The sequence below is a fragment of the Lissotriton vulgaris genome, chromosome 1_1 (genome assembly GCF_964263255.1).
Source record: "Lissotriton vulgaris chromosome 1_1, aLisVul1.2, whole genome shotgun sequence".
Taxonomy (NCBI): Eukaryota; Metazoa; Chordata; class Amphibia; order Caudata; family Salamandridae; genus Lissotriton; species Lissotriton vulgaris.
Window position 1 is genome coordinate 1625648536 of NC_141685.1, and position 14789 is coordinate 1625663324.

Sequence of the window (14789 nt, forward strand, 5' to 3'; positions counted from 1 at the left end):
ATGAAGGATGACAGTCCCTGCCTGGGTCCCCTCACTAAGATGGCCTCTCTCAGTGGCACGCTGAAGTCCCTGGGACTTGTCTGTGGAGCTCATCTACCCCGACTGTTGGGCTGCGCAACGCCTCTTCCTGGGGCTTTTGAAAGTCACTCTATATTTTTAGGCATTCCTGCCCTCCTCACTGCCTGTTCTCATGATTGTTGCTCGTGTCTACGCACTCTTGCCTGCCCCATCAGCTGTAGATATCTTTCTTCCACCATTTCTGTTTGTAGGGTCCTCGCTCTACTTCCCCACACCAGTGGTTGACTTGCATACCCCAAAAACCCTTGTGCCAACCCCAGGCTCTCTTTGTGTGAAGACCCTGCTACACCCGGCTGTCTGTCGAGCACCCTGTACCCTTCAACTCTGCCTGAAGTGCACCCTCTGCAGACCTGCTGTGTGTAATACTTATGTATTCACTCCATAACTGTCTCATATGACTACCGCAACACTAGTTACACCGGCTTTACTCATCCCCAGGGCTCACTATTCTCGGGTTTTGTGGGCACTCTGCCTGTAGTCTGTATGTCTGGCTATTCTCCCCGCTTGTCACTGTCTGCAAAAGCTCCTCTTCACCCCCCATTACTCTCTGTACTTGCCCCATGGCTGTTTGTGGGCTATCTTCTACTCCCCTCCCAAGACTAGAGCCCCCAGTACCCGTCCCATGTCTCTCTCCATGGTGTCCCCTTTTTGGGTCTCTGTTGCTGTCAGTTGAGCGTCCTTCATCGCCCCCTGCCAGTACGGTCGCAGCAACCCACGGCTCTCGTTGGAGCCCACTCTGCTCTTCCCCCCATGGTGGGGTGTGGTTCCCTGCACCTGTCCTTGCTTCGGTCCACCTTGGTGTCTTCTTTCCCTGTCTGGTGGTGTCTCCAGAGTTCCTTTCTACCTTCCCTGTGGCTGCCTCTGTGCAGAGCCGCGCCTTCCTAGCCTTTCAGTTACATACTCCCACCCCGCACGCACGTACTTGAACTCCCGCACCCAGGGCAGCATGTGCAGGTCCTTCTTGTCGCACAGGTGCATGTAGTCCCCGCCCGTGTGCCAGGGGTAGAACGAGTGGAAGCGGATCATGTAGAAACCCTAAAAGAAAGGCGGGAAACAACAGTTAGCATCTGGCGGGAAGGTCAGAGGCATCTCAGATGCCCTACGCTCCAGAAGGAGATGTTTACGTTGTTTAGAGCCCTGGTAACCAGTGATATATTTGTGTACACTTCAGTCCACCCTGGAGGCTCTAAGCTTTAGGTTAGTCCGAGTTCTCCTGAGGTGCTTCCGGCTGCAGGGGGAGCGATCGGTGCCTAATACCGGTGCGCACAGCTTAGATTAGAAGCCTGCGCCTGGAAGGCTGCAAAGTTTGGATTACCCCACAGTCCTCGTTCTTGCTTTCTCCCTTGGTGACGGTTTTCCATCTGTCTCTTCCTACTTGTTTTGCCCCCTCTTTCGTGAGGAAATGTCTGATGAAGAAAAATAAGTGATGATCCCCAAAAATGAGTGGCCCCCATCGGCTTAAATTAAAGCACCGGAGAGCCTTCCAGAGCGGCCATTCATTGGATGGTCTAATGGCCTCAAGAGATGTCCCTCTGGTGGAATTCTTTTGTTTTTGGAAAAGTCACTCTCTGGCCCTGGAGGGCCACAAACCTCTTCCGAGGCCTTAGCGCAAGAAGCTAGAGCCCTGACGTGAGTCCATCAGATGGTCAGAGAGTAGGAGCACCCTTGAGAGACCCTCAGTGGCAGGGTTAGGGCACCTCTTTCCACCTTCCCTTCTGACATCATCCCACAACAGAATGCTTCTGGTCTGCCCTGATATCCCATCACATGCCCGTTGACCTTACCTCTTCGGGAAGGGAGCAGTTGTTGAATTTCAACACCTTGTACATGTACTCTGGAAGAGAAAGAGAAGGACATCAGTGAATGCAGCTGGGAGTTTCTCAAGCCCGCTATCCCCACTTTATTAGGTATGGGTCCCATACCCGACTACTAGCCCAAGCGTGCATTTGAAGATGCTGTTACTGCATTGATGTCACAGCAGCGAGAAGCAGCTTATTGGTGCTAATGGTCGCTAAAAGCGTTGATGGCAAAAGCTTCCTAATGTCACTCTTTGAGGGAAACGAGCTAGGCCGAAGGGCGGTATTTAAGACCCGGGGCAGCTCTGACCCTTATGAGATTATTGACCAACAAAGTAATAGTTGTGGCTGAGAAGGGAGGTACAGTTAGAGGTGTCTGTGCAGGAAGAGGGACAGAAAGTAGGAGTGAGGGAAAGCGGCTGCAAGGAGGGGACTGGGACTGTAGAGACAGATGGAAGAAAATGACTCAGTAGAGGAATGTAAAGCGACAGAAGAGCAGCAAACAGTGGGAGGGGCCAGGCCAGATGTTGGACCCGCCTTACCCGCACTGCTGCTGAGAGCTCCTTATGTGTCAACTTAGGCTATTGAGAAGTGCCTGTCTAACCCGCTCTGCCAGAAAATCTTACTCGTCCGAAAACCCTGAGGCCCAAAATCCCTGTGTCGTGCACTTCGTGGGCAGATTTGACCAGACAGAGAGAGGTAATTTTGTTAGTGAAGAACTCTTGAGGGTTCATCTGACACAAGAGACTGATCCCCGAGATAAAGTCTTACCCTTGAAAGAGACAGAGCCCTGGAAGTTCCTTACCGTCATGGCCCCATGACATCAGCAAGTTGTCCAGTCCGCAGTGAGGAGTGTAAGTCCCGTACTTTGTGCTAGGAATAGAGATGACGGAGACCTTTAGATTACATCTCAGCCTCACTGTTTGAAGGAAATCGGAGTAAGTGGAGCCTTTCAGAGTCTCGCAGACATACGTCTCTCTATACTCTAGGGCAGAGGTCTTCAAACTTTTTGATGCCGAGACCCCCTTTTAAAACCTTTTTAGGCGTCAGGACCCCTTTCCGACAAAAGTTTCTAGAAACTGGTACTCCTCATCATCAACTTTTGACAACCATAAATGCGCCTGTTAGACCGCATCACATCCCTCCATCATTTATCCACCCACACTTTCACACATCCATCCATCCACCCTTTCATCCATACATCCATCCTTCATCCATCCACTCTTTCATCCTTCCATCCATACATCCATCCTTTACCCATCCATCCTTCCATCCACCCACCTTTTCACACATCCATCCATCATTCATCCATGCAACCTTTTTTCCATTTATACATCCATCCACCCTTTCCTCTTCCCATCCATCCTTCATCCATCCACCCTTTCATCCTCCCATCCATCCATACATCCATCCACCCTTTCATCCATCCACCCACCCTTTCATCCAACCATCCATCTACCCATTATTCATCCCCCCACCTTTTCACACATCCATCCTTCATCCGTCCACCCTTTCATCCTCCCATCCATACATCCATCCATCCACCCTTTCATCCATCCATCCACCCTTTCATCCATCCATCCACCCTTTCATCCATCCACCCATCATTCATCCCCCCACCATTCATCCCTCCACCTTTTCACACATCCATCCATGCAACCTTTTATCCATCCACCCTTTCATCCTCCCATCCATACATACATCCATCCTTCATCCATCCACCCTTTCATCCTCCCATCCATACATACATCCTTCATCCATCCACCCTTTCATCCTCCCATCCATACATCCATCCTTCATCCATCCACCCTTTCATCTTTCCATCCATCCATACATCCATCATTCATCTATCCACCCTTTCATCCATCCACCCATCATTCATCCACCCATCTTTTTACACATCCATCCATCCATCATTCATCCATCCACCCTTTCATCCATCCGTCCACCCTTTCATTCTTCCATCCATACATCTATCCTTCACCAATCTATCCTTCATCCATCCACCCTTTCATCCTTCCATACATCTATCCTTCACCAATCTATCCTTCATCCATCCACCCTTTCATCCTTCCATCCATTCATCCATCCACCCTTTCATTCATCCACCCACCTTTTCACACATCCATCCATCCTTCAGTCTTACATCCATGCATCATTCATCCACCCACCTTTTCTGTGCCTCTCTCATGGGGGGGGGGGGGGGGGGATCAGTACCTCTCTGCGTCGTCTTCCTTCTTCTTTCCCGCTCATGGGAGGGCATCTCTGTGCCTCCCTGCTGGGGGCAGGGGACGTGTCACGGGACCCACAGCTCCAGGTGCGCAACATCCATTGAACTCAAAGAGCTACACTACAGCCACTCCCCCAGCCCCCCCTCCCCCCAGCTCGTGTATGTGAGCCCGGCTGTAACAGCTTCAGGGACACACACACAGTCACTCCCAAGTACTTGACAGGTCTTTAAAAGACCTTTTACTTGTTAATGAGGCGTTGAATTTTTTCACACCTCGGTGTGAATTAGGCCTCCGCCGTGAGCACCCTCGATCAGCCCAATGCCAGGAACTGCACTCTGCAGAATCTGCGACCCCCTTCCCAGTACTCCACGACCCCCCTGGGGGTCGCGCCCCACAGATTGAAGACCGCTGCTCTAGGGTGATAGAGACACCCAAAGAAAGCTCTCACTTTCCCATCATATCTTTCTGGATTTGTCACATGGGGAGACAGTTTTGTTACCACCATGGACGTGGATTTACCAAAATGCCAGTGGTAGCAGAAGTGACATCATATACCCTTAGGCTTTAATGATGTCACAGGAACTGACATCATACGACCTGTGACCCTGCACCATCCCAAGAAGTAATGTCCCAAAACCTTAATCCTGATGACATAACAATAATTAACATTGCTAAAGTTGCATAATTAATATTGTACATTCTTCTAGGGGAGAAAAAAGGGTGGGGGTTTCTTTTGCCTGAGAACATTTAGAAATAAAGGGCTTTACTAGTTCATTTCAACGCACAATTTTCACATACGTTTGCTAAAAAGCCATAGGTTCTAAAAAAACTCTCACTAAATATTCAAGTCCTTTCATGATGTGCCAAGCTACTGAAATGTAACAATCCCCATGAGTTCACCCACTTATGTTTTTAAAATGTCCCATGGGTGCCCCCTTATGTAAAAAATTACCTCCATTGCTAGGACCAGCATTTTGCCATGGTGGCCCCTTTTCCCAAACATTACATACAATATGCCTGAATTTTCTTAATAGTACTTCTCTTGCTCTGCGGAAGTCCCTTATGTCAAAGGGTATGTCTAATATATCCAGGACCACATTTTGTCATTAATGGCCCCAGGTCCTTGCCACATCTATATTTCCATATGCCAAGAATTTCCTCCAATGTGCCATCATAAGCAATTTGCCACAGGTGCCAACTATGCCAAGAAGTTACTCCAGCACTGGCATTTTTTGCATGAGTGCTCTATGCCAAATTTTACCTACAGAGTGCGGAGGGTACCCCATATGGAAGCATTGCCTCCAGTATTCCAATGCTAACATTTTGTTAAGGGTGCTCCTATACGCCAAGAAGCATGCCAGGTCCAACAGCGGATCTGCAAGCATAACAACACATGCTCACTTACATTCACCTGTTAGCACTTATACACACTCACTATATCAATAGCACTGACAGCACACATTCATTTTCACCTACTTTTGTGCACTCATGCACCCTGAATCACTCACTCGCAGTCACTCACTCTTACACTCTTACTCGCTTATACTTACTTATTTTGACACCCACATATCCACAATCCCACATACAGATACAATCTCGCACATATAGACGCATACTCGCCCAAACTCACACTCACCCACATGCACTCACAACATACATTAAAACCATTTTATTTTTCTTATCTAAGATACCAGTGAAGGCCCAGATCTTGCTGCTTCACTTTTTATTACACTAATAGCGAATAATAAACTATTATTCACTAATAATGTAATGAAAAGAAAACGAGGTTAGATCCTGACTCTGGAAATTCGAGACACTCCTGTGTTCTTGGTACTGATTTTGCCACCTCTGGTGCCTGGGGTCTCGAGGCAGTGCCAGGGGTAGCAAGGGGCAAGTTAGGGGTAGCAACTGCGACCTCTAAATGTGGTCCATGGTTACCACCCCTTTTTTACCCACTGGAGATGGATACAGATACTCTCCCAAAGGTATGCAACCGCCAGAATATATCATCAAATTATAAGGATCACTTCTGTGCGTTGTGAGGGGGGCTCATATATGTCAAGCGTGATATTTGTGTCTGCCTCAGCCCCACACTTTTCAGGGCCCCGTGCAATTGCTGCCGAGTGAATTAATGCACTGATTGAAGTAGGCAGAATCTATTGGGAAAGACGGTCCCAATCTTTTTTAATTTAACATTAACAGTTTCCATACTTCTTGTTGCCTCGCCCCCAAATTCGCTGACCCACCCCTATTGCACTCATAGGGGCATATTACCAAGCAATAGCGATAATTATCGCTATTGCTTGGTTAGAGAAAAAAATTTACCGCTGAGCTGCGGCGATTTTTATCGCAGATAAACCTTGGTATTACCAAGGTTTATCGCAAATGCGATAAAAATCGGCTGCAATGCATGAATATCGCTGAAAAGTCAGTGATATTCATGCATTACCGAGCTAATGATCTTAGCCATGTTATCCACCTCCCATTGGATAACATGGCTTAGAACTGCTCAGGGTAGGTGTTAGCTTTTGGAGATATTCGCGTTTAGCGCGAATATCTCCATAAGTTGGTAATAGGAGATAGCGATGTTAGCGACTGTTTCCAGTCGCACGCCCACTTTGCATGTCATTAGTGAAAAATATCACTGACATGCAAAGTGGGGCCCAAGATGGTTGCTATCTCCTACTAGCTGTCGCTAACTGGTGTTAGCGACAGCTAGGTAATAGGGAGATAATTTTATCTCCGCTTTCTTGGCTTTTAAAGCCAAAAAAGCGGAGATATACCCCCTTGATAATATGCCCCATAGTTCCCATAGTTCCCACACTTCTGCGCTTCAACGTCTGATTTCTGTAGCATGACAACATGTTTGCCTGCTTTTATGATAAATTCGAATTGAGGCAGGCAACGGGAGTTGCCACAAGATGGCGCCATATGCTAGATGAACCTCCAAATGTACATTTGGCTCTACTTTGATATAAATGATTGCGCTCTTAAATCAAGAGAGGGATCCCGGCCCCATAATAGCTCCGGAGAAGGCGAAGCCTGGCAATCCTTGCATAAATGTATGTGGTTTTGACTGTGTTCTGTAGGTGGCCTCTTTCCTGATTCTACGAGACGTAGGGGGACCCTGCGTGCCCCTTCACTCACCTGTATTCGGAGTGTTTGTTGTCCGGGTTCTTCTCGAACGTGCAGTCTCGGAAGACGATTGAATCTTGAAACTTGCAGCCCACAGGAAACGTGTCCCCCACAACACACCACTGCGGACGGAGAAAGAGCATCAGCAGACGATAACTAGAAATACACCTCAGAGTGCAAGCGAATTCTATTAATTAGTTTATTTTTGCACCTTAATGAGAATTATACCTAGGTGCGCCTATCTTGTTGAGGGTAAAAATGATATCGGACTAAATAAGGCGAAGGAAGTGAACGCAAGGGCTGTTCGCGCCAATTTAAATGTACTATCACGTCAGAAATAGTCGCAAGGATACTTTTCAGACTAAAACTAGTTTATAATGCCAATGTAGGTGGCTCTGCACGCTTCTGTAACGTGAGTGACCCCACTCTCGTCAACAGTTAATGATTTTTTTTAAAGTTTTGGAATATTATCTCTAATGTACTCGTGTTTCGTCGAAATAATATAGAGGAAGATGTTTTATAAAAATGCTAAAAACATTTATTCGCAAGACAAAAGTATTACTTGTTTCATAACACAATAAAAATGTTTAATTCCATGAAACATTGAAAAATGAGTGATTGAGGATAATAATGTATTAGGCTTTCGAGTGATCCTGGAAATACGTAGGACCTGGAAATACGTAGGATACCCATGAGATCAGGAAAAGCCTCATCTATTTATGTTAGTGTATGCGAGCCTGCATTATTTCCGTTAAACTACCAGCCCATTTGTAAATGCTATTTACTACATCAAAGGGGTGCCTGCGATCTGTGACGAACTTCAGAGATGCTTTTAAGGGTGAGCTCAGATCAGTGTGACGTAGCTGCTGGAAGTAGTAGTGCGCGAGGTGCCGCAGCGTTCTCCAAATAACATGCTGGAGTTCAGAAGTGAATGAATGAGAAACGTATCTTATATTTTTATTTTTAGCTTGGCTATGTTTTTGGCTTGGCTTTGTCAGGCTATGTCTGCTCACAAATTGCTGCTTATTCTTTTAAAATGGAGATTGGTGTTTACTTTTCTTTTTCTGACTGCAAAGTGTGTGGATGATCAGCAGTTGTGTTCTGCACCTGAGTAATGTCTATAGATTGTCAGCGATGACATTCTGCACCAATTCCATTTCCATGGACTTTCAGCAGTAAGATTCTACCCTAGTTCCATGTCTCTACATCGACATCAATATGATTCTCCAGCAGTTCCATTTTCATGGAGCATCAGCACTGAGATTGAGCACCACCTTCATGTCCATTAACTGCCAATGAGGATACTCTGCACTAGTTCCAAGTCCCTGGACCGGCAGTTCATGTGTGGTAAGAGGTAGCGTGGGATTTTGCAATCTCTTTAGTATGAGAGTCACATGCATTGTTATTTTCTATCGTACCATTATCATGTGCACAGCACAGTTCTTCCATTGCACTGTGTTTTCGGCCTCTATTCTGGAATGAGATGCTAGTCAGACGGTTTACGTATTCTGCTTGGCCGGCTAGGACCAGTGTTACATTTGTGCAATAGACTAGATGAAAGGCTATTTTGGCTCCTTCCCCAATTTTTCTTTTGTTTTAAATTAGTTAACCCATGATTTACCTGTGGCTCATTGTAAAGAGAAAGAATCTTCCCAATATCGTGGAGCAAACCCACCAGTTGGAACCAACCTGTGGGAGAGAGAAGGAGATGATGAAACATGACTGATAATACTCAAGACATTACATATACACTGAGAAAAAAACTTTTAGTGAAGGACTAGAATTTGGGCTTCTGATAGCATTTTTTGTTACCAACTACTGATACTCTCTAGTCAGCCTGGTAGCAGAGTCCTGCCTTTGCTCATGTGCCTCCTTCAGATGCCCTCTCTTTTATGATATACATGGTTTAAGGTGCCCCAGTAATGCTGCAAGAATAGGTATAATATAGTAAGGGTGAATGTTTTCCAGGAAGTCCTGTAGTTATGTATAGCAATTTTTAGGGATCAAAAAGTCTTACAATTGGAGAATTTTAAAAACATACTTTGTTTTACATATTAGTAAAATGTTGAGTATAGGGCAGCTTGTGAGTCAAATGTTAGCTTCCCCCCAAAAGTGGCTTTTGTTGTCTTTCAGCACAAGTTGATTATATAGCAAAATCATGTAAAGCAATTTGTACAGTTTCTTTTGGTCTAATATTAACTTTTTATCTGATAAACACACAGATGTTTTTGCTACTGGTGTTACATAAATCTCAAATATAGAGATAGTATTAAGTTAATTGTATTATATAGTTGAAAATAATCAACTGTTTTTTTAACGAAAGATACATAAATAGATGATTTTAATAAAAAGAAACCTTTAACCAGTAATCATTTCATAGCTTTGAGCTTATTCTTATTCTTATATTTTGGCACACTGTTTAATATAGCCTTATAGCCGGCCGTAGTGGGCTATACAGGCTATTAAAGGCCCGCTGCATCGTTAAAGGCCCGAGCCGAAGGCTCAACCAACATTCCAATGTTCTAATAGTTTATTAGATGCCCAAATTGCTTCATAAGTTGCTGTGATACTTCAATATATGGTGTTAGTACCACTACCTCAATATTACAATTCATTGTTGTTTACATACAAGCTCACTTGTTCTTTACAACTCTGTTTGAGAAATATAAAGCACAATTTAGTCTGTTTATGTAAATTCCAAGCACCGATATTGGGAGCACAACAAAAATCAAGAAATAGGAGGGTCAAATTAAAATGGCCCTTACTAATCATACAAGATGCTTACTCTTAAAATTATCTTGGTTGGTTATTCTATCATGTCCACTCTGAAATTGAACAGCTTTCACAATTCTTTGAGCTGTGGCTTCTAAATTAACCGTTTTGGAGTTATCTTACTCGTTCTTCAAAAAACCTTCATTATGCAACAGGTCCATGCCTTACATATGAAGGAGGCTGTTACACTGTAGAAAGAGCCAAACCCTGATGGCCACACAGACCGGGACAATAAGTAAATCGCGACTGACAAAACCGGTATTATCTCTCTTAAAAAAGCAAAGATGTGATGACTTTCAACTTCATATTACAAAATAGTTTAATGGTACAGCTATACACAACAATGCCATATTTATTACATTATTACCCAGAAAGTACTCTAATGAATCCGCTTCTCCCTTCAATGTTGCTGTGAAACTGTTTCCTTTCATGGAAATCTTTTCCCTGCTACTCTGATGTCTGTTAGGCATGGTGGTAGAACACTGCCTTTGTCCATGTGCATACCCCTCTTACCCTTTGCTGTGAGACGCACATGGTGATAGACTCCTACCTTTGTTCATGTGTATCGTCATGTTACCCTCTGCTGTGAGATGCACCTGGGGATAGACTCCTACCTTTGTCCATGTGTATCCTCCTATTACCCTCTGCTGTGAGATGCACCAGGTGATAGACTCCTACCTTTGCCCATATGCATCCCCCTGTTACCTTTTTCTGTGAGATGCACATGGCACTAGGCTTCTACCGTAGTCCATGTGCATCCTCATGTTACCCTCTGCTGTGAGATGCACCTGGTGATGGACTCCTACCTTTGCCCATGTGCATCTCCCTGTTACCTTTTTTGTGAGGTGCACCTGGCAATAGGCTTCTACCTTTGTCAATGTGTATCCTCCTGTTACCCTCTGCTGTGAGACGTACCTGGAGATAGACTCCTACCTTTGTCCATGTGTACTCTCTGCTTTGAGCTGCCCATGACGACAGAGACTCACCTTTGTCCGGGTGCTTCTTCCGGATGCCTTCTGCTGTCTGATAGGCATGGTAAGAGTTTGGGAAATCCACATCTGGGTCAGACTCATCTACCAAGTCGTCCAGCAGATTCAGTGCCTCCATGATGGACATTTGTTTGTGGTTGAAGGAACACCACTTCGCATTCTGCAAGGAAAGGGCACGTACTGAGTCAGAGGCAACATCCATAGTAACAGAAGTGTGTGAATCAGGGTAAATAATTTGTGGGAAAGATGGAAGCTAAGAACTGGGCAATCCTAGAGTGTGGCTGTTACTCTGCTTCTGGAAATGGAATTTTTACCCAATGATCAATGGTTATCTTTGTGGCAAACATAAGTTCCACTTTGACACTGAAGGTGGAATACTGGGAAAAACACCTTACATCACTGGTATATGACAGAAGCAGAGAAAGCTCCCACAAGCTCCAAAAAGGCCTGGGTTGTGGAGCGTCCAGATACCTAAATAGGAGAACATGTCTACAAGCAAATACAAGGAGCATGCATGCCCAGAGCTCCTTGAAAGCCATGGCCACACGTCCTAGAGCACGTTTTGTTCACTTCTCCTCTTCCTTGCCCCACTCCTTCTGACAAGTCTAAAAAGTAAGACCACTGGCTGGCCTGATGCTAGTACTGAGATACTGCTCTTCAGGCAAGGTATTTTCGGGGTGATTTATATGTAGCAGTACCTATACTCCATCCCAACAGCAACAGAGTATTCATACCGCCAACACGAAGGGCTGCCCGTCCAATCTAAATGCATCCTGACCTTCAGTTTGGCCACGGAGGAGAGTACGCTGTCGCCGCCATGGCCAAACTTCTCTGACAGCCCCGGGGAATAAGGATCATCAGAGAAATGGCTACATGTCCGCCTGCCCAATTTAGATGGGCAGACATACTTTTGTTTTTGCTGTTTTTTACCGCCAAGCTTTACAGTAGAAACATTATAATGCTTCCCCTGCCAAGGGAGATGACTCTTATGGCGAGGAGAGCATTATATTTTTCTTTACAAAAAGAAACTACATTCTTGGGATTTTCTTTTTGTAAAGAAATAAATACTATGTGCTACAGGGCTGCATCAGAATAATATGTATTGCCAGGAACCACTGTGACGGCCGTTCCTGGCAATGTTTTTATAAATGGCCACTGGCTTGGTGGCCATTTATAAGTTAGGTGGGCGGCCTCTCGACCATGGGGACAAAGTAATTTCGTCTTCCCCTATGGTGGAAAGGCAGGGCACCCGCTAAGAAATAAATCACCCCCTTTGTCTCCTGTCCTGGGTAGTGGAGCTCAGTAAGTCCACGAGTGGGCACATGCTTGACCCCACCACATTCATATCAACAGCAGACTTTCGAGGAATGCCGTTATTTTGTCATTGAGAATACAACAGCGTTGGCCCTGATCTGCAGGGTAAAACATCATTCAGACACTGCTGTAAGTTAATGGCCTGTTATATCTGAAAGTGGTATTACTCGTACAAGATATAGGGTAGCAGGGTGCAACTAAGGAAAGGCTGTGGCAGGAGGAGCACAACAGGTGTTTGGACGAGAAACCCTCATTCACCCGAGGGTGACATGCTTCATCATTGGGTTCATTGGGTTCCACTTAAAATAAATGAGATTGATTCGCGCCAAATGCTAGCTTATCTTAACTTATGTACTTTAAAGTAAAAAAAAAAAATCCTGAACACATACCCTCAAATATTTTTGCAACTTATTTCTTAGGTTGCTGATTTTTGATGATCTTTGGGTTCGCCATTACACGGAACGCTATTGTGTACATATGGGCATTTAAGAACTATTTTCTCTGGGTAAGTTGTTATCGACACTTGCCGGTTAGAGCCAGTCACGCATTAACCTCTGATTATTTAAACCAACATACTTCAATTTTTGATTTATAGGTTTATTTACCGTTTCATCGTCTATCCTTGTTTTATCAAAATTTGGAAGAAAGTATCTCTAGAAAGACTAGTGGAATATATCAGGTATTTGTGCTTTCGATCTGGCAAACACATGAACTCTCCTCCTTGCTTTGTAATAATCCACGTTAAGGACATATATATTATCCCACCCATAGTCTTTTCCGCATGAGATGCTAATATGCTTTTTCTCTCGTTTCTTAAGAAAAATATTTAAGTGTACTGTGCTAGCAACACATTTCAAAATTGCCCGAATATAAACATTGCATCTCTAGCAGTGATCGTTGCTTCTCTCTTTAGTTTTATTGACGAGCGCCTTGTAATGGATATGCTCCATTCCTTCTTTCACAGAAGAGTATCCTTATCGTGTTAGCTGTCCACTTTGAAGACCCGTCTGTTTTCTAACTTGTGCGGATCTCCTTGTCACAAAAATCAAAAACTAGTAAAGGTAACTAAATCTCGACCATAGGCTTGCAAGTAGTTGAACAGCCAAGACATAGGGACAGTGCAGAACTTTAATTTTCTCTTCTAGACATTATCGAACAGAAGCATAGTTCCACCAGAACTTATTTTTCTCCTTGGGCTGTAACATTAGTGGATCGCCCCAAAGCAAGTCAAAGGTACAACTGACCGATTAGATAGAGTTTTTTGCTTCTCTGGCCACTTGCCATTTGACTGACACATAAGGCCCAACTTTTGCCTTTTTTTCTTCTTCCTCTTCTTTTTCTTCTTTTTTCGTTTTCTTCCTGTTCCTTGGATTCAAACTATTCAGTTTTATTGGACCTTCTCTTGGATACTCTTTCTCTCAGCTTTGTTTCACTTTAAATCTTAGCCCATATATTTATTAGAGGCTATATATAGATTATTCACTTGGTGATGGTTTGTGGGTGTTAGAGATTAAATGACACAAACCCATTTGGGTTTTATTTTTAGGTGAGGTTGTTTAGAATATATTTTGTTATGACTAGTAGCATTCTTTAATGGTCATTTGAATGTAATTGCCAATATTGACCTCATGTTGTTAAAGAGGCAATTTTAAATGTATATAGGACCAATGCTTTCCACTGATTTTTTTGGGATTATTTGTATTTTGTTTAGGTTTCTCTTGAAACTCTAATCATGGCTTGCTTATGAAGGCTGAAAGCCAAAAAGCGCATAGGATCAACTAAATTATATAGCCATGACGTTATTGACTATTGTCTATATTGTGTAAATGTGTATTTTGATTAAATGAACTCTTCAAGTCATTTTTGAATAGCAACTAAGCTCTGAAAATATAAGTATCAATCAAACTTTATACTAGAAAATAAAAAACATAAAAACAATTTCAATAAATTCTGAAATTTGTTTGTCTATCGTTAGAAATAACTTTATTTGATTAGTGAATATTGTAGTATTTCTATATTGTTTGGGATTGTGTGTTATCGTGCTGATTGCAAAGGTCCATAAGTTATTATTTTTCCTAAATGTATTTATTCCCACAAATGAACTAATTGCCCCGGTTTAAGAATAATAGTCGGAGGTACCTCTTCTTTTTTTTCCCAAACATCATCATTTGGGTTCCTCCAACACACTAGGACCACAAGGTGCCCAATGTGGGCTACAATTTCCTGTTGGGGAAGGAACAGTAGTGTTTTATATAGAGCACGTCAGATTTCAATACTTCAAGGGTGAAGTTGAGGGGCAGAGTACAACAAAAAAGGGTGTGTTTAAAACTGTCTAAGTAGGGACAACAACGTTATTATTATGTCCTATGCAATAACGGATAAAAGCAATGTGAGGCTATGATGGCGCACCACCGTGATACGTAAGAGGAATGTACGTGGTGAGAGACTCTGTAGATGATAGTCACACTGTACAT

General features: G+C 43.9%; 1 protein-coding gene across 1 annotated transcript in view; it reads right to left on the reverse strand.

Moving 5' to 3' along the window:
• The window catches only part of MIOX (myo-inositol oxygenase), a 38711-nt gene that overhangs the window by 1094 nt on the left and 22828 nt on the right, over positions 1-14789 (reverse strand). Inside the window, exons 3-8 of the mRNA XM_086918833.1 lie at positions 10999-11161; positions 8862-8929; positions 7253-7362; positions 2680-2747; positions 1863-1912; positions 1001-1113 (exon numbers count right to left, since the gene is read on the reverse strand). Coding sequence (XP_086774959.1) covers positions 1001-1113; positions 1863-1912; positions 2680-2747; positions 7253-7362; positions 8862-8929; positions 10999-11161 — 572 coding nt within the window. The remainder of the gene's footprint in view (positions 1-1000; positions 1114-1862; positions 1913-2679; positions 2748-7252; positions 7363-8861; positions 8930-10998; positions 11162-14789) is intronic.